Source organism: Papilio machaon, chromosome 29 (assembly GCF_912999745.1).
Source record: "Papilio machaon chromosome 29, ilPapMach1.1, whole genome shotgun sequence".
Lineage (NCBI taxonomy): Eukaryota > Metazoa > Arthropoda > Insecta > Lepidoptera > Papilionidae > Papilio > Papilio machaon.
In genome coordinates this window covers 1,136,342-1,154,625 of record NC_060014.1, presented here as the reverse complement: position 1 = coordinate 1,154,625, position 18,284 = coordinate 1,136,342, and the positions used below count along the sequence as shown (strand labels likewise).

At 33.2% G+C, this 18,284-nt stretch overlaps 1 protein-coding gene and 1 long non-coding RNA gene across 3 annotated transcripts; one reads left to right on the top strand and one right to left on the bottom strand.

The window, feature by feature from the left end:
- Positions 1-10,662: 10,662 nt before the first annotated feature.
- On the bottom strand, positions 10,663-16,392 carry LOC106713429. Of its 2 annotated transcripts, none has more exons than XM_045685356.1 (4): positions 16,362-16,392; positions 15,272-15,492; positions 13,520-14,316; positions 10,663-12,560 (listed from the first exon to the last, which is right to left on the bottom strand). In XM_045685356.1, exons 2-4 carry the CDS (start codon positions 15,468-15,470, stop codon positions 10,839-10,841), a joined length of 2,718 nt encoding a protein of 905 aa, XP_045541312.1. In that variant the 5' UTR covers positions 15,471-15,492; positions 16,362-16,392; the 3' UTR covers positions 10,663-10,838. The 2 variants fall into 2 exon arrangements, with proteins under 2 accessions (XP_045541312.1, XP_045541313.1); XM_045685357.1 differs by having other exon boundaries at positions 13,520-14,313.
- Positions 16,393-17,018: 626 nt separating this feature from the next.
- On the top strand, positions 17,019-17,689 carry LOC123722757. Its single transcript, XR_006756564.1, has 3 exons — positions 17,019-17,097; positions 17,215-17,382; positions 17,473-17,689. It is a non-coding gene; the product is annotated as an uncharacterized LOC123722757 (long non-coding RNA).
- The last annotated feature ends 595 nt before the right edge of the window (positions 17,690-18,284 follow it).

Here is an 18,284-nt window from a genome sequence, read left to right as displayed (position 1 = left end):
TGGCTAAGTGACTTTCGCAGTAGTACTCGTACAAAGGCCAAAACTTTAAGGTTCATAAAACCTTGTGTGCCGACCCTACGTAAGTGGGATAAGGCCAGGGAGATGATGATGACTCGTACAAAGGCACCCGTCGCTGACATTTGATAAAAACAAAGCCAGATACTGCAATTTAGTTAAGATGTAGGTGCTATGTCTGTACTAACTGAATAGATTCGCGTCGACAATTCATCGTTGTGTGTACGTAATACGAGTATTGGTTTCGAAGATTTACGTTACCTTATATGCGTTGAAGTTTAAATGGAGTCAAGATATCTGTTGTTTGGTTGACATTTGTATAAATTACCATTTTAGCAGCCATAAATACACAAGAGACACAAAACAGCGATTGCCCAACGGAATGTCCGGCTCGTGACGTGATGGTATGTGCTCGCTGCAAAGCAGGTGTTTATAGAACGTTTCTAAGTGTCTGCCATCTTAGATTGTTCACCTGTAATCATCCTGAAGAGAGTGAGTATGACCAATTTGAAAACTACCCACATGTTATATTTTTTCTTAAAAGTTTAAAACTACCCTACAATTTTTTTCTACCTACATCCATCATAAATTAACTGTATTGTTAGATATTTGATGCAAAAGTATTTTAAAAGAAATAAATTAACAGCGAAATAGTGAATTTTACTCTACTTCTAAATAATCCTCGCAATAGGATAAACTCAAACCAAACGTAAATAAACAAAAAATGTCAGACGTTCCGCAATGACGGATGGAAAGAGACTGCCTCGAGCAGCAGCGCACGCTTCCTTATAAAACCTTTTGTGATACTACCCTCAACAGTCCTAACACCTAACAGTATTATATACATTTTTTCACACTACTATATGAAATTTTGGATACAACACAACAAAAAAAAATCACATGAAGTAAAAATCTAAATTAAATATGTTCATATTGGACAGGGAAATGATGAAATATGCATATGCAAGGATAAAATGCACTTTTGTAAGTTCAATATTATTTCTAGAATTAGAACTGGTGTCTCGTCGACCTTGTATTTTATCAGCACCATTTTTACCCGGAATGAAGACAAAAGGCAGACAGAAAGATCCAAACGACGAAGATGTAGTCTTAAAGTTTATACGATGTCGAGAGAAAGGGGACACTAGTAAGAATTTTTTAACTACCCTCATTTAATTGAACTAGTTTGAAGTCGCGAAAGATTGCTTATTTTCTTATAAATTCAATAGAATTCTTTAATTATATAAAAGCAATCTAAATTTTCATTTTTTCAAATTAGTAGTCACAAAACATTTTCAAGTTACCTACAGATTTTTATATAGTTTTTCTCATTTTCAGATGATCCAAAGTGTAAATTTGCAAAAGTTGACAAAAAAGATTCGTAATTATAATAATAATAATAATAATAAGCCTTTATTTAACATGCCAAACTACAGTGATAACATTTTTTTTTTTTTTGTATGAATAAGAGGTTGTCATGTCCCCTGCTGGGTGTAGGCCTCCTCCATGTTTCTCCACTTGTCTCTGTCTGCAGCTGTTCTCATCCAAGCTTTTCCCGCTATTTTCACTATGTCGTCTGTCCATCGGGCTTTGGGTCTTCCTCTTTTTCTCTTGCCTCTTCCTGGACCAGACCATAGCGTCACTTGCTTCGTCCACCTGGCATCATCGGAGCGCATCACGTGTCCCGCCCATTTCCATTTTAGGCGCTGCGCCTGCTGTACTGCATCTATTAACTTCGTTCTTTGTCTGATGGTACGACTATTGAGTTTTTGTCTTATTTTGATATTCAGAATGCTTCTTTCCATAGCTCGTTGACAGGAACGTATTTTCATAATAGTATTACGGTCAAGGATCCATGTTTGGGCGCCGTACAACAAACTCGGAAGTATGGTCGAGTCTAAGACTTTTTTCTTTATTTTGAGAGATAATTTCGACTTCAGTATTTCTTTTAATGACCAGAACTTTTTCCACGCTATTTTTATTCGTCTATCAATTTCGTCTTTGTGTCTCGTATTCTTTATAGATATTTGTTTTCCGAGATATACATAATTTTCAACGTATTCAATAGGCATTTGGTTTACTGTAATAGGGTTTTTCGGGCCGTTGGTAGTTATTTTTGTCTTAGATGTATTAAGATGTAGGCCGACGTTTTTGCTAGCGTTACTTAGCTCTGTCAGTATTTCTTCTAATGTGTTAGATGTGTTTGCAAAAAGAACTACGTCATCTGCAAATCTTAAGTTGCTTAGGTATTTCCCATCTATGTTAATTCCTTTTCGATTCCATTTTAAGTCACTCATTATATTCTGTAGGACAGCTATAAAGATCCTCGGAGATAGTGGGTCTCCTTGTTTTACTCCTTTGTAGATCTTAAATTCCGAGCCTAATCGGTCCAGTTTTACTCGGCTTGTGCTTTTTCTGTATATGTCTTTGATTATATTGATGTATATATTAGGTACGTTCTGCTTACTTAGTGTTTCCCAGATGCTCTCGTGTGAAATAGAATCGAAGGCTTTCGTGTAGTCAACATATGCGATATACAGTACTTCGTTGAACTCGAGGTATTTTTCAATGACTTGTTCCAGGGCATGGATATGATCCATAGTAGAATATCCTTGCCTGAACCCCGCCTGTTCTGCTGGTTGACACTTCTCTATTGTGGGCTGTATTCGTTTTTCTAAACACGTTGAGAACAGTTTGTATACTGCTGGAAGTAGACTGATGGGCCGATAGTTATTTATATCAGTGGGGTCTCCCTTTTTATGCAAAAGAATTATTTGTGACCTTGCCCAAGTTTCAGGTATTTCTTGTGTTTCAAGTATTTTGTTGAATAGAGTGGTGAGAGGGTCAGCGAGTAGGTGCCCGCCAACTTTTATTGCTTCATTAGGGATATTATCCGGTCCTGGACTTTTTTCGTTTTTTAATTTCTTGATGTTTTTTATTATTTCATTGAACGTGAAGGGAGGTACTAGCGATTGTGTGTCTTCTTCTTGTGTTTGTTTACTGATATTTGGTTCGTGTGCAATATCTTTCCTTCCATATAATGTCTTATAGAAATCTGTAGCCGTGTTTAATATGTCTGTCCTTGTTTGTTTTGTAGATTTTTTCTGCCCTTTCAGCGTTGGCATCCATGTTTTCTCTAAATTCAGTTGCTTGTAGGCTTTCTTTTGGCTTCCACTGCTTGTTAACTGTCTTTCAATAACTTTCATTCTGTAATTTTCGTAATCCTTTTTAAGCTGTTTGTTTGTTATTTTATACAGTTCTGAGAGCTCTTTTTTCTCTTCTTTGCACTTATTAGGCTTATGTTGCAATACGGCTCGTCGTGTTAGTAGGTTTCTTGTTTCTATGGATATTATTTGTTTATTTCTTATTTTGTTATTTATAGTTTTTAAGCTTTCCATTATAGCCGTTTCGATTTTTCTATAGTACATCTCTGTATTTTCGATATTTTTGAGGTCTAAGGCTTCTAGATTTGTTTTTAAGGCGGTCACATAAGTCCTCTGGTTTTGTTCGCATAGAAGATTGATCGGTACTTTGTTGAAAGCTTTTCTACTCTTCTTTTGTTTTTCTAGCGTAATTGTACCTCTCACAAATCTGTGATCACTTAGAAAAATGTTGTTATTTAGGATTTCGAAAATTGGTGAATAGTCTAGGGCAGTTACTTAAAATGTAGTCTATTTGGTTTTTGTGTTGTCTGTCTGGTGAGATCCATGTCCATTGGTTTTTTAGTTTTTTCTTGAATATTGTGTTGATTATAGTAAGGTTGTTGCTGTGTGCGTATTCAATTAGTTTTTCGCCTCTTTGGTTCCTTTTTCCGTAGCAGCATGATCCCATTACTGTCTCTTCGCCTTTTCTTTGTTTACCTATTTTTGCGTTCAGATCTCCTAGAAGTATTATCTTTTCGCTTGAAAGGCCTCGAGCGATTTCTATTTCATCATAAAATTTGTTGATTTCTTCCTCTGGTGCGTCTTGTGTTGGAGCGTAGACTTGAATTATTGAAAGTTCCGTTGAATTAAATTTCATATTAAGCAAACAGACTCTTTCTGAAATGCCTATGTAGTTTTCTATGTTGTTTTTATGTTCTTTTTTTATTAAGAAACCGACCCCGTATAGACCTTTAGTCTTTCCAGTGTGGCAGAATATATAAGTATCGTCTTCTATAATGTTATTACCACTTCTTCTGATTTCCGCTAGTCCTATAATATCGTGTTTTATTTTTTCTAAAGAGTGCTTCAAGAGTATCATTTTTTCAGGCGCTAGTAATGATTTTACATTGTATGTGCAGATGTATAGTTGGAGATGTAATGGAGGGTTACGGTCTTTGTCTCCCGCGGTGACCAGCCGTATTGGGAGATCGTAAGAGGAGGGCTTTGGTTGCTACTGTATAGTATATTTAGAGCAATGAGCTTGAGGAGTTGTATGTGTTTGTTTTTTCAAAATAAAATGGTCCATTTTGTTTGTTTTGTTTATTTTTGTTGGTTGTTTTTGTTTCTCTGTTGTGTTTGAATAGGTGATGGCCTCTGGCGACTCTGATAAGTTTCTTTTTTTGTTTGTATTTTGCAGATCTTCTTTATGTTTTTCATTTAGTAGTACTAACTTATCATATTTAAGAATAGCATGTATTCCTTGTTCTCTCGCAATCTTTATTTCTGTCTGGAGCTCCCTGCGTTTCTCTAACACTTCCTTGGGATAGTCTTCTTTTATGTAGTAAGGGGTTCCATGTAATTTACTCTTGGATTTCATTATTTTTATTTTAATTCCTAATGTTAATAGCGATATTAAAATCGGCCTATTTCTATCACTTTTCCTTCCTATTCTTCTTACAGATTCGATAGTATTTTTTTCGCAACCAATATTTAACATGTTGTTTAAAAATTGTGAAACTTTTTCTTCCAGTTCTTGGTAGTTTTTTTCGCCTTCTTCGACTCCGAATATCACTATATTTTTTCTTCTAGAAAACTTTTCGAAATTATCTATTTTTATTTTTTGGACTTCCAATTTTGATTCGATTTTTTCATTTTTTGTTTCTAATATTTTAAATTTTTCGTTTATATTGTTATTTATAGTGCATTTAATGTCTTCTTTTATTTTGAACATTTCCTCTTTTTGTTGTTTAATTTCTTCCTGCAGTGAGCGTAGCATACTTTTAATTTCTTCCATTTTTATTTTATATGTTTATATGCGCCCTCTGTTGATGAGATTAGGGACTCTTTCAAAGACAGTTCAACTCGATCAATATGTTGGACGTTCAAGTAGTTTTGCAAGGTTTTAATAGATGGCGCTTTTGCGAATTAAATTTTAATTTCAAACGGTAAGAATGATTGTGCAAAATTGTTATGTTGAGCACTTTAAAGGAGAACTTCTTATCACTTCACTTTTTTCTTGATAAATATTATTCTTCAATGGCAGAAATCGTATGTAACACTGGTTTTTAGAAGTTCATAACAGTTATTCCACTTAAAGTTGCACTTTGCTTCCTCGTTGTATTTTCAAAAAATGTTTGTTATATTGATAGGAATTTATACACTTGTTATATGTGGCACGGTATCAGATCTTGTTCGACACTAACACACTTGTTTTTCACAGTTTTAGATAACTTTCGAATTTAAAAAGATTTTTTTACGCGGAGCCGATGTTTACTTTAAGAGCGGTGGCGCCCTCTTCGTAATTACTTAAGAAAATATAAATTTCGCTATAAAATGTGTATTTTCATTGAAATTTACTATTTTAAGAAAACAGTAACACAATTCTTTTGTACTAAACTCAATCTTAATAATATTATAAATGAGAATGTTTAGATGGATGGATGTATGTTTGTATGAAGTTATCTCCGGAACGTCTCAACAGATCTTGATGAAATTTGGCACAGATGTAGAACATAGTCTAGAAGAACACATAGATTACTTATGCAATTTTTTTAATTCCGCGCGAACGGAATCGCGGGCGAAAGCTAGTCCTAAATGAAATCGGTAAAAAAAAAAATTGGGATAGAAAAATCACATCGAGAGGTAAACATTTATTATATTAATAAGAAAAAAATCACCCTGTAGTAATTGTAAAGTTCAACAAAATTGTAGACATGATTGGTATTTTGTTCACAAATAAACATTTTCAAATCAGACGATCTAAGAATTCAAATGCAGTGACACTTGTATACTGTTGTCTCTGTTTTGTCAAAGATACATGTATACAAATGTCAATGCAGTCGAACTATTAAGGGTTCAATTAGACTACGACATATCCGACATCTGTATAGACCGACAAGGATATCTCGGTGAGTATAATTCAAAATAAATTATGACGGCTCACTAGCGTTATATCAACGTCAAAAATATGTCACAGGATAAGAATCCTCAACACATTTTCAACTACATCTATATATTGTATTTTTTTCTTTTATGGCATTTTATATGCCTAATGCCTTTTGTGTCAAAACTAACCACGACAGAAGTGCCTCTGTCACCGGGCTAGTGGGCCTAGCACTAATATTTGTGATAATCGTTAAAATTACTATATATAAAATTTTTATGACCACTGTCAGTAGGTAAAGAGGTCATTGTACGAAATTCTTCGTGCTCCGCGACTGGACTATATGAGATTTTTGGTGTACTTTACTCTCGATACGCCCAATAGATGAAATAAAAAAAATATAGACACTAGACACACTGATATCCTTGTTTGCCTATACTGCTTATTATTATACAAATGACTAAAGAAACACTTCGATTAATACTTTCATATATATACACTCGCGAGCAACCAAATCGACTCACCCCATTGACGGCGCCCTTATGCATTGATTTTACTAAAACGACAAATGTCAATTGTAAATATGATATGTCATTCGAAAGCTGAAGATGTCAGCTTTAATTTGATGTCATTTTTATTGAAATCCATTAATTATTTCTTAAGGTAATGACGTCTGAACGTAACAGTAGGAAAAATCGGAATTTATGAAAAGGGCCTAGGTCTCGTACTTTGGAAATTACACAAAAATTGGTAGAAATTAAAAAAAAATTATATTAAATCAATATTTTGTATTGCCCCCTCTAGCCTTTATTACAGCCTGCAGTCTGTTTTTCATTGAAATGATCAATTTTTTTACAATCTCTTGAGGAATGCCGTTCCACTCCTCTAACAATGCTGACTTTAGATTATCTACGCTCGAAGGGACTGGATTCCTGGCTCGAACCCTTCGTTTAAGTTCGTCCCATAAGTGCTCGATGGGATTCATATCCGGGATGAGCGCAGGCCAGTCCATCGTGAGCAATTCGACCTCTTCAAGAAATTGCCGAGTGACTCGTGCCGTGTGACAGCGGGCATTGTCGTGCATTAACACGAAGTCTTCGCCGACAAACCCTGCGTAGGGCACAACATGACTCAGTACGATATCGGTGATGTACCGATCAGCTGTTAGCCCGCCTCCTCGGCCGCCCCCAGGCATGAAAACAAGCTCAGTTTTTCCCTCTAAGGAAATACCAGCCCACATCATGCAGGCACCGCCGCCATACGCCACTGTTTCAGCAAAACAGCATTGGGAAAAACGTTCCGCCGGACGCCTGTAGACTCGGCTTCTCCTGTCACTGCCATGCAAACACATTCTGCACTCATCAGTAAACAGTACCGACCGCCAATGCGTAATGCTCCAATTGAGATGTTCTCGAGCAAATTCAAGGTGCGCTTGACGGTGGCCTGCAGTGAATTTGGGGCCCGTCGCAGGCCTTTTTGGCCTCAAATTGGCTTCCTTCAAGCGTCTTCTCACCGTCCATTCGCTTACAGCCACCCCTCGTGTATATCTCAATTCCTGTTGCACAACAACACCCGTGAGGTGTCGATTGCGCAGCGAGGTTGAGACAATGAAACAGTCGTCTCTCTCTGAAGTGCACCGGTGGCGGCTCGTTCTTGGTCTCCGATTAAAGGCACCAGTCTCTTGGAACCGTTTGTATACTCGGGACACTGCAGACTGGCTCAATTGGAGCTGGGCAGCGACTGCTCGCTGACTTAACCCTTGTTGCAACAAGGCAACAACTTGAGCTGCTTTTTCTGGCGTGGTATCCATGGTTTCCCTAAAACTTTTAATGCAATTTACTGAGATGTGTACCGGTCAACTTGTGATAAGCGACTGATAAGGTAAACCGGATGTGGGCGGGTTTTATAGCGGGGAAAGGTAGCGCAACTCGTGGATACCTTATGGAGCAAATTTTCCCTGACGCCTAATTAAAATGCGTCATTAAATCAGCGCTTCAATTTTTTTTAGGGTATTCATGTTAAATGAGAGTATCAATCTTCAGCTCACGAATGACATATCATTTTTATAATTGACATTTGTCGTTTTAGCAAAATCAATGCATATGTGCGCCGTCAAGGGGTGAGTCGATTTGGTTGCTCGAGAGTGTAGTATCTTAGTCTATTTATACCAATACAAAACATCATTATAAAGGATGTTTTAATAATGTTATAGAGTAATTTTAAATGTAGGGTAGGCATAACTTTGCCTAACTTATCCGTAGATGCCTTCTGAAGACATTCTTAAATCAGTCACAATAAAAGCTCATAACTAGTGCAGGATTTTAAAAAGAGAAACATTTAACAATGTTTCACTTTTTAAAAATAACACGAAAAAAAATCTTAACGAAAAAAATTGGCCGTTATTAATTGAGACGGCTCAATAAAACGTATTGAGACGGCTCAATACAACAGATCATCTAAACCCTGATTACCTAAGTCCAGGTGATCTCCCTGAGGTCAAAAGACCTGGTGGGGGTATACAATGGCGAGAAGAGTTCACAAGTTGACGAAATGTAGCAACAAGGGATTACCCGAAAACAGTCACAATTTGTCTATGTAGAAATAAAATTGGGAACCACTTATCTAAACACTTATGTACATTAAATTAACTTGTTCAGTATAAAATTGTCATAATAATACAAATAATTTTGGAAGGAAAGAGCTTTAAGCACTCGCCTGACAGGCCAATTTCGTTGCAGTCTTACTATCAGTCCAAATCTACCTTCAAAAACCAAGTTACATGCCTTACAACAAAAATTAAAGAAATTCTATTAAGTCCGTTTATAAACATCGATAAAACTACGAGCGACATTAATTGAATTTGACTGCAGTGACACTTGTATACACACTTCAAATCATTGTATACAAATGACACACTGTTGTCAAAGACAAAGAAAGCGAATATACAAAAGCTGCTCTAGTGGATTTCTACGTAAACATTGTCAAAGCATAGACGTACAAACATAAGATCTCAGTTTCTTTCAAAAAACGAGTCATGTTTCTTGTGAATGTTATAACAATGCACCTTAAAAGTGATCGTAGAAGCACTAAAGAAACATTTAGTACTACTTAATACATACTTATATCAATAATATTTAATTTTTATAGCTTATCATAACCGTATGTTTCGAGACATTTGTATTGTCACATTGTCTCTGTTCTTTTCAAAGACAATGAGTGGGACGACACTAGTATACAAGTGCATTGAGCCAAAATCCAACATTACTATCAAACAAATAACATTAAATGAAAAGGTCAAAAAGACTCAGTCAATTTGAGCACTTTTAACATCATATTTTGTCTTGATAATATTAATTAATAACGGATTGTCTTTTTAAGTGACACTTGTATACAATGGTAGACGCCATTAACTGTTGTCTGAATGTGTCAGTTCGACCGGTGCAAGATCACATAAAAGATAGTCGTCAAGTGGAAACAATTCCATGTTTATAATGACTGTGCCGAAGTTCTAATTTTACTCCTCTTTCCCTTGTAAGAAAGCAAGGGAAGGGAATGTGGATTTGTCAGTCAAATATGAACTCATTGAAAGGGGAAGTAGTCTTTTCCTGTGCGTCTCCTCCTCTGTAAATTAAAGGTAGGCAACGCATCTGAAATAGTCTAATGGCCAATTTGACCACCTGACATTTTGACAATCGCTTGCTTGTTTGACACTTTATATAACAAAAATACATATTTTAGTCATTGTGGTTGTCAAAAAGAATGAATATATATGTATACAAGTGTCACCGCATTGTTATACAATTTAAAATATGGTTAATTTGTACATTTATGTAAAGTCTAAAGCATTTTTTTTCTTGAGGTTAATAATTAAAATAATATTTGTGACTTAAATAATTAGATCACAGTTGTGTTAAAGTTGCTTGTGCGAAATTAAATTGTGTATTAACTAAATTATTTGTAACAAAATACAATAATTTTTGTAAGTTGGTCCTTCCATCCATGATTTTTTTTGATATTCTGTTATTTTTTAATAGAAAAAGATTATCGACATATAGAATACTCGTAATTATTTAATATTTCATACTAAAAATGCGATTACAACTAACCTAAATGCGTTTTAACTTTACACATGGAACGGTTATAAGAAATAATCAATGTGGGTAGCACAAAATTTTTCTACTGCCTACTTTATGTGAGAATAAAAGTATCGTTTCGTCAAAAAACTGATAATTTTTTTCTAGACAATGCAGTTTTTCTCATTGATTCGATACTACCCACAGTATATAAATGATTTTTTTTTATCTGGTTATTTCTTCTGGAATATTCTGAAAACATCACATTTCAATCAGTTTATATGTATAATATTTTCTTCTATAATTAAACAAGGATATCTGAGCCGGTGAGAGGCAATGCATAAAAGAAAAAAATATGACAGATAAATTGCGAAAAAGACTTAAAGATAGTTTTTTGAAATCAACAGGGGCGCTAGTGGATCTATCATAATTTAGTTTGACTTGCCCGCCAGGTCAGATATCATTGTCGGTCTGTACTACCTTCATTATAAGGATTTTGTTTGTTTATTTTGGCACATCATTCCCCATTAGTATTAAATGTTTTGACGTATTTATATGCTGTCTTATCAATTTATATGTGACACTCATTTCACAAGTTTCACAGTAAAAATTATCGTCAGATATTTTTATGGTATTATCATCCAACATTTTGACATTATTTTTATGTTGACTACCGTCATTATGTTCTTTTATATTCATATTACTGTTTGTTAATGAAACATCGCAAAGATGACACAAATAACTGGCAACATTCTTTGGAATTTCCCTACTTTTGTGGGCAGCACTTAAAATATGCGCCTCTATTTTGGTTGTTATAAATTTTTGGCATGTATCACAATAGGTAACAGTGGTAACACCCTTTTTAACGTTTTCTTTACGTAAATGGTAATCACTATTTATATGAGTGATCAATTCATTTTTTTCTAATGGCATACAACATAATGTACATTGTAAATAAACATCTCTATCTTCAATTTTATTTATTTTCAAAATACTTTCGAAATTTGAGTTATGTTTTTTGCCATTTTCATGTCTTTGAATTGAATCGATATCATCATATACACTAGTAGCACATATAAAACAGTAACGTTTTTTTTTGGTATCTGTTTTTTTAAATCTTGGCATAAAAATTATATCTTTAGATGTTGAGGGTAGTTGGTTATTGTTCGTATCGTCTTTTTTAACTTGTACATTAATCTTATTGTCATCTATATCAGATTTCCTTAAAGCTTTCACGATATGAGTTGGACTCGAAAGATGTTTTAATTCATCTTCAATTGTAACATATTCACAACAAGTTTCGCATATAAATAAATTTCCTGTTAATCTCATTTTACTATTTTCTTTAACAGATTTCGTATCATCTATTTTATGGTACTTAAGTAGATGATTTTTTACATCTTTTTCATTATCCAACATTTTTATATCACATACTTTGCAAGTTACTGATTTCTGATTAGAATTTAATTGTACATTTACTTTATCATTACCAGATTTCATATCTGTATTATTTTTACCCACAAGTGTAACATTTTGTGGTTTATTTTCATCTATCTTTTGTACGTTATCTTTAGTATCTTTTGCATGTAAACTAGCTTTATTAGTTTTTTTATCTGTTTTAGATTCTGCTTTAGTTTTAGATTTTAATAGTGTTACATGTCCTAATGATTCAATATGTTTAATTTCATTCCCTATTCTCATATATACGATGCATAGTTCACAAAATATATTTTTTGTTGTTTTTTTTAGATAGTTAGCAGTTAACAAAGCATCATAGGTTGATTTATGTTGGTAATTCTTTAAATGGTCTTTCATTTTATTAATGGGGAAGTAAATTTTGCATATCGTACATCTTAATTTACTAAGTGCGTATGAATAATCTAACAGATAATGTGATTCTATTTTTGCATTTGATATATGTTTTGGATCATCGCAATGTATTTCTGTATCTTTTTTATTCACTGGTATATAACAGACATTACAAAAATAATATTTAGATGCTATTTCTCTCTTTTTTATAGTTGGATCTTTAAATGTTGTATTTTCACTGTTGTTATCTTTCTTTTCGTTTTTATTTTGTACGATTTCTGTAACTTTAGTGTCGTCTTTATCAAATATCATTGCTTTTATCATCAAAATGTCATGGTTTTTGTCACATAGAGCATGTATATCTGGATTATGTATTATTTCATTACATAATATGCAGTGACCTTTAGAATCGTCAATCTGTAAAAAAACATATTTTCCCATTATTTATCATCATCAGCTCACTATACATCCCCACTGAGGGGCTAGGAACCTACCCCAAATAAGGGGAACTAGGACATAGTCAACCACGCTGACCCAGTGTGGGTTGACTTCACACATATCATTGAATTTCTTCTCAGATATGTGCATTACGATGTTTTCCTTCATCTTAAGAACGTCGGATTAATGTACATATGTAAATCGAGAATCGAAAAACACATTGATACATGGCGGGATTCGAACACAGCACCTGCAGTTTGATCCTTCCATACAAATTTCCAACCCCCTACAACCCTTTGTTCGCGTTAAAAAGTAGCCTATGTCCTATCTTAAGTTCTAGACTAAATATTAGTAAGGGTTACAGCAAAATATATTTAACTTACAAAACGTTCACAATCCAAAACATCACATAGTCATCTTTCATCCCCTATTGTTTTTTTGCACCCTCGAATGTAATTTTTTTACAAACATTGAAAGTCATATTTATTTATATCAAATTAAAAGCCCAAGAAATATTTTTCAAGCTTGTAATTGTTAAAATGACGATACTTTCATACAAATTTCCACCCCCACTTTCAACCCCTTAACAACCCTTTTTCCTTATTAAAAAGTAGCCTATGTCCTTCCTCAAGTTCTATACTATCTGTGTACCAAATTTCATTTAAATCGGTTCAGTAGTTTTGACGTGAAAGCGAGACATACAGACAGCTACTTTCACATCTATATATATAAAAGAAAGTCGTGTTAGTTACACTATTTATAACTCAAGAACGGCAGAATCGATTTGACTGAAAATTGGTGGGCAGGTAGCTTAGAACCAGGAAACGGACATAGGATCATTTTTACCCCGTTTTCTACTTTTTATTCCGCGCGGACGGAGTCGCGGGTAAAAGCTAGTTTATAATATTAAAGTAAGGATTCCTATGAAAAAAACTCACCTTTCTGATACAATTCTTGTCAATGGGCAATGCTAACTTTGTCAGATGTTCTTCCTCAAATATATGTTCCTTTAAATTCCTAGCTATTTGACAACATAGCTTACATTGTACATGTTTTATATCCAATGGATAGAAACTATGAAAGTTTTCATGTTTCAATTTAAATTTAACACCATCTTCTGTTAAAATGATTACATAATCTTTGTCCAAATATTCTAATTTATATTTTGTTATATCTGTATTTAGGTTGTCTATGATTATTTTCAATTCTTCATCGAGAGGTAATTCAATCGGTTGAATTATTAACTCATCAACATCATTTGGATTTAAATTATCAAAGCTCGAAACTGTAATTTCATCGGATTCATCATTATTTAAATTGATTAATTCATCTTCTTCTATTATAGGTTCAGTTGACACAATTTTTTTATGTTTCAATTCTTTTTCTATGTCTATTGCATCATCAAAGTATAATTTTGAGAAATCGTTCAACAATTTATCAATAATTATAGAATTTTTATGTTGAATAGAAATCAAATGTAACTGTTTATCATTTTTAGGTACAAGTACGACACAGGACTGACAGAAATACATGGAAGGGATCTTATTTTCCGAAGTATAAGTCTCTGACATTTGTCTCCGAACCCTTTCTAACGCTATTTCTGATATTTTCACATATGTTTTGTGTTTCTCACTGTTTTGGTGTGATAACATATAGCCAGATGGCACTTCTACATTACAAATATGGCACAAACTCTTTTGGATGTTTGTCTCTATATCTATGTAAGATGTATTATCTGAAAAAAAAAAATGATTTATTAATATCTGTTGTGTTTCTAATATAGGTCATCAAGAGCTTCGCCAGCAGGTAATCTAAGCTAAATATATGCGAGAGGGCTGGTATTTTTTTACCAAAGGAAATGCTTTCTGGCAGAACGGCTAATCTGAGAAGTAGTTTTTGAGTTATCTATGTGGATCTGAATTGTAAGTCTATCTGAATTGTAATCTACTTATATATTACTAGATGTTATCCGCGACTCAGTCCGCGCGCAATTAAAAAAAAAACCGTAATAAATAACCTATGTGTTCTTCTAGAGTCTAGACTATGTTCTACATCGGTGACAAATTTTATCAAGATCCGTTCAGCCTTTCCGGAGATATATTCAAACAAACATCCATCTAAACATTCGCATTTATAATATTAGTAACATGTTGTCTAAAAAAGGGGGACAGAGCCCTTCTTTGCTGTTTTGTCACCTACTTGATGCAACATAAACATTTTTCATCTTCATTAATCCCTTAAAGAATGGCAAAATTATCTGACCCTGTTGCCATAGTAACACAAAATTAGGACCGCTAAATCAATGTCTGTGACACTGACATAGTCATATTGGAACTGTCATCATTTTTATGTCATTTTCTATGTCGAAGAAGGTTTAATATATTTTGCAACAGAACTATAGTCCAAAAAGGATATATGGCCTTGTCAGAGAAACACTGCTATCATGATTAGTTCTGTCAGAAAAAATATCAAATCTGCATAGGAATAGCATATAGGAAAAAACGACATGACAAAAAGTGAACTATAATTATTTAGTTAGATTTATATCCACCGGTTTAGGTATCCTGGTGGAGTTAGAACAGCGAAAGGAATCTCTTCTCGAGGGGGATAGATGAGTTTGTTGAACTATACCTAAAAAAAAAAAAAACAATACCCCCCATTCCGAGTAACTTAGATAAAAAAAGATATACCTTGAACGCCATCTTCAGAATCACAATCTGAATTTTTGTCTATTATTTCAAAATTCAAATACTCTTCATCATATCTTAACTGGAGATTCTTACTGGTCCATAATGGTATAACATTATTAGAAACATCCAACATATTGTCAATTTGCAAATTCACATCAAAGGGGGCATGGTAACTTATTATTGGCTGATATATTTCCATTTTAGTTGTACATGTATGAGATCTGTAAAGAAAAAACAAGTACATTAAAACCTGAATGAGCGAGAGTCCAAGGACCGTAATATTTTTCTTGCTTTGGGAGGTTTCTCTCTAACCCGACTCTATCAGACATCATACTTGAATTCACTCCCTTCTTACACATACGCTATTTCACACAATACATTCTCCTGTCTTCCTCTACCTTTGTAGAAACATTCAATCTCATTCCCTTCTTAGTTATGTGATCATCTCTCCGGATATATCCAAACTATGTACAACTTTTGACACCGCAATTACTCAGTTAATTTGCTCTGCTATTCAATATTAGTGTAAAAATAAAACATGATCATATCTTGAGTATCGAAACAAATACTGTTAAATTAATTTTTTTTTAAGTGTCTAAATATTGCCAAGTTCATGGTTCAAAACTATTTGTCATCTTAAAAAAAAAAAATTGTCAAAATGTGATTTCTCTTTTTGTTCCAATGCTTCTCATATGTATAATCAATGTTGGAACTACTGTTGGTATGCACTGCAGAAATATCAAATATTTATACATTTCTTCAGTTATTAGAGACAGACAGACAGTTTTGTACTGTTTAGAAAATCGTAAAAAAACGTTTACTAAACGAATGATTGTTCAAAACAAAATCAACTGTTGCAAATCTGACCGCGCCGAATAAAAAAACTTTATTATTAGCCAATGTCTTCATCCAGACTATGATCTACATCTATTGCAAATTTCATCGAGATCCGTTAAGCCATTCTGCAGATACCTTCAAACATCCATCCAAACATTCGTATTTAAAATATTAGTAAGATAAAAACAAAAGCAAGTTAGATATAACAAAAGAATTATTCAAATAATAACATTTAAATTTAAATTATACTTACGAATTGCATTAAATATGGTCTTGAGAAAAAAAAAACACTTAGTTAAAATTTTAAATCACGGAGCAATGAAACATCACCTGTTGCAACAATAACAAATAATTTTTTACGAAATGTACGACGCATCTTAAAATAATATTGATTTTGAACTATAGACACGATATTATGTTTTTTTTAAGAATTTTATCATGGAATTAAAGCCGGTATTATCCGATTGTAATTTGTCATTCTATTACCCGAGAATATTGGGAGATTCCCCGAATTGGTATTGCCAGGTTTTAATTTTGGAAAATGGTTACTGACGTAATAAAACTCAAAAATAGAGAAAAACGGTTCAGTTTAAAGGTCAAAATAAATATACAATAATTACAAATAATTTTCTAATTTTTTAGTTTTTTTTTTTACTACATTTCAATGCGTGAAACAACGGATTTTGGAATAGAGTCCTGGCGAAATCAAGGCGGTGGTCTTCTACAGTTTACGAAATGGCTTATCTAATAAAACGAGTAAAACGAGCAAAGGTTAACATTTTATTACTGTCTACCAAATAACATTTATAATTTTTTTAAGTACCTAATAAAATTTTTATATACTTCATAGCTTTCATAGTGTTAAATTTAATCATACTTGTTAATTTAGTTTTATGATATCGTAACATTGCTGAATATGGTCGTTGCATCGGAATTTTATTTCAAATCTCTTTATCGTAGAGCCATTTTATTCATTCTCATTTATGCATGTGAGTATTAATATAATATTTGCTTTTGTAATTAATTAATAATTTTTCATTTCCTGTATGACAGCCGGACGGATCCGTTTTTAATAATTATTGTTTATCTAATTCTGTTTTTTTAAGATAAAAATGCAATCGTACAAGGGGCACGTTTAAAAATAAACGATCTTCGAAGTACCGACTTTGAAGGCAATGGTTTAAATGATTTTGAAATCTCTAATTATCAACGGAGTAATTTAAAAATAAAAAATCTCCGAGCCACCAATCAGCGTAGCACTATAGGATCCAAAGGTAAAATGTGATCTAACATGAAAAAAAGATACATTACTATTTCTTTAAACGATCCACTGCCCATATACTAAATTAATCTTTTCCCTTCAGAATCAATTTTGGCCCAAACGAAAATGACTAAATTAAGATCTGCGTATTTACAATCTACGAAAGGTAAAAACAGGAAGAAATACATGCTCAAAACAAATACACCAAGCAAATTAACATTTCCAACGGACCCTAAAATGGTGTCGACATTTCAAACAAGTTCAAAGAAAAAATTTTCTGTTATAACGAATTCAAAAGAAATATTAAAAAATAAAAAAAAGTCAAAGAAAAAGTTAAAAGTTGAAACAACATCAACTAAAAAGATAATACTTAAAACAAATTCGAAGAAAAATAAAAGAAATGTTAGAACGATTCACAATTCAACATCCAAACGCAGACTTGTTAAGAAAAACAATAATATAGAAACATCAACTAGCAAAAATAGTAACCAAGAAGACGACGACTTTGAATTAAAAAGTGAAATAAAATCAAAAGCAATAAATAAAGCACTGGATATTTTCTCAAATAGTCTTGTTAAATCTTTATCAGATCAACTTTGGGACCAATTTGTAGTGAAATCGAAAAAAGTACAAAATAATATGCCCCAACGTAATAAAGAAGATTCAAAGGTTTTACTGGAAAAACCAGTTTCGAAAATCTTACCCAATAAAGAAAATTCTAAGGTACCACGAAGAAAAGAAAATTTAAAGACCATGCGACAAATTGAAGAATCTGTGGAGCGCTTTGAGATAATTCTTTGAAAACAAAATAAAGCTGCTTTGCGTGATGTTAAAATTTACTTAAAATAGTTTAGACCAGGACATTTAGGATTTCCTGTAATGACAATTTCTTTTGATATTGCAACAATCTACATC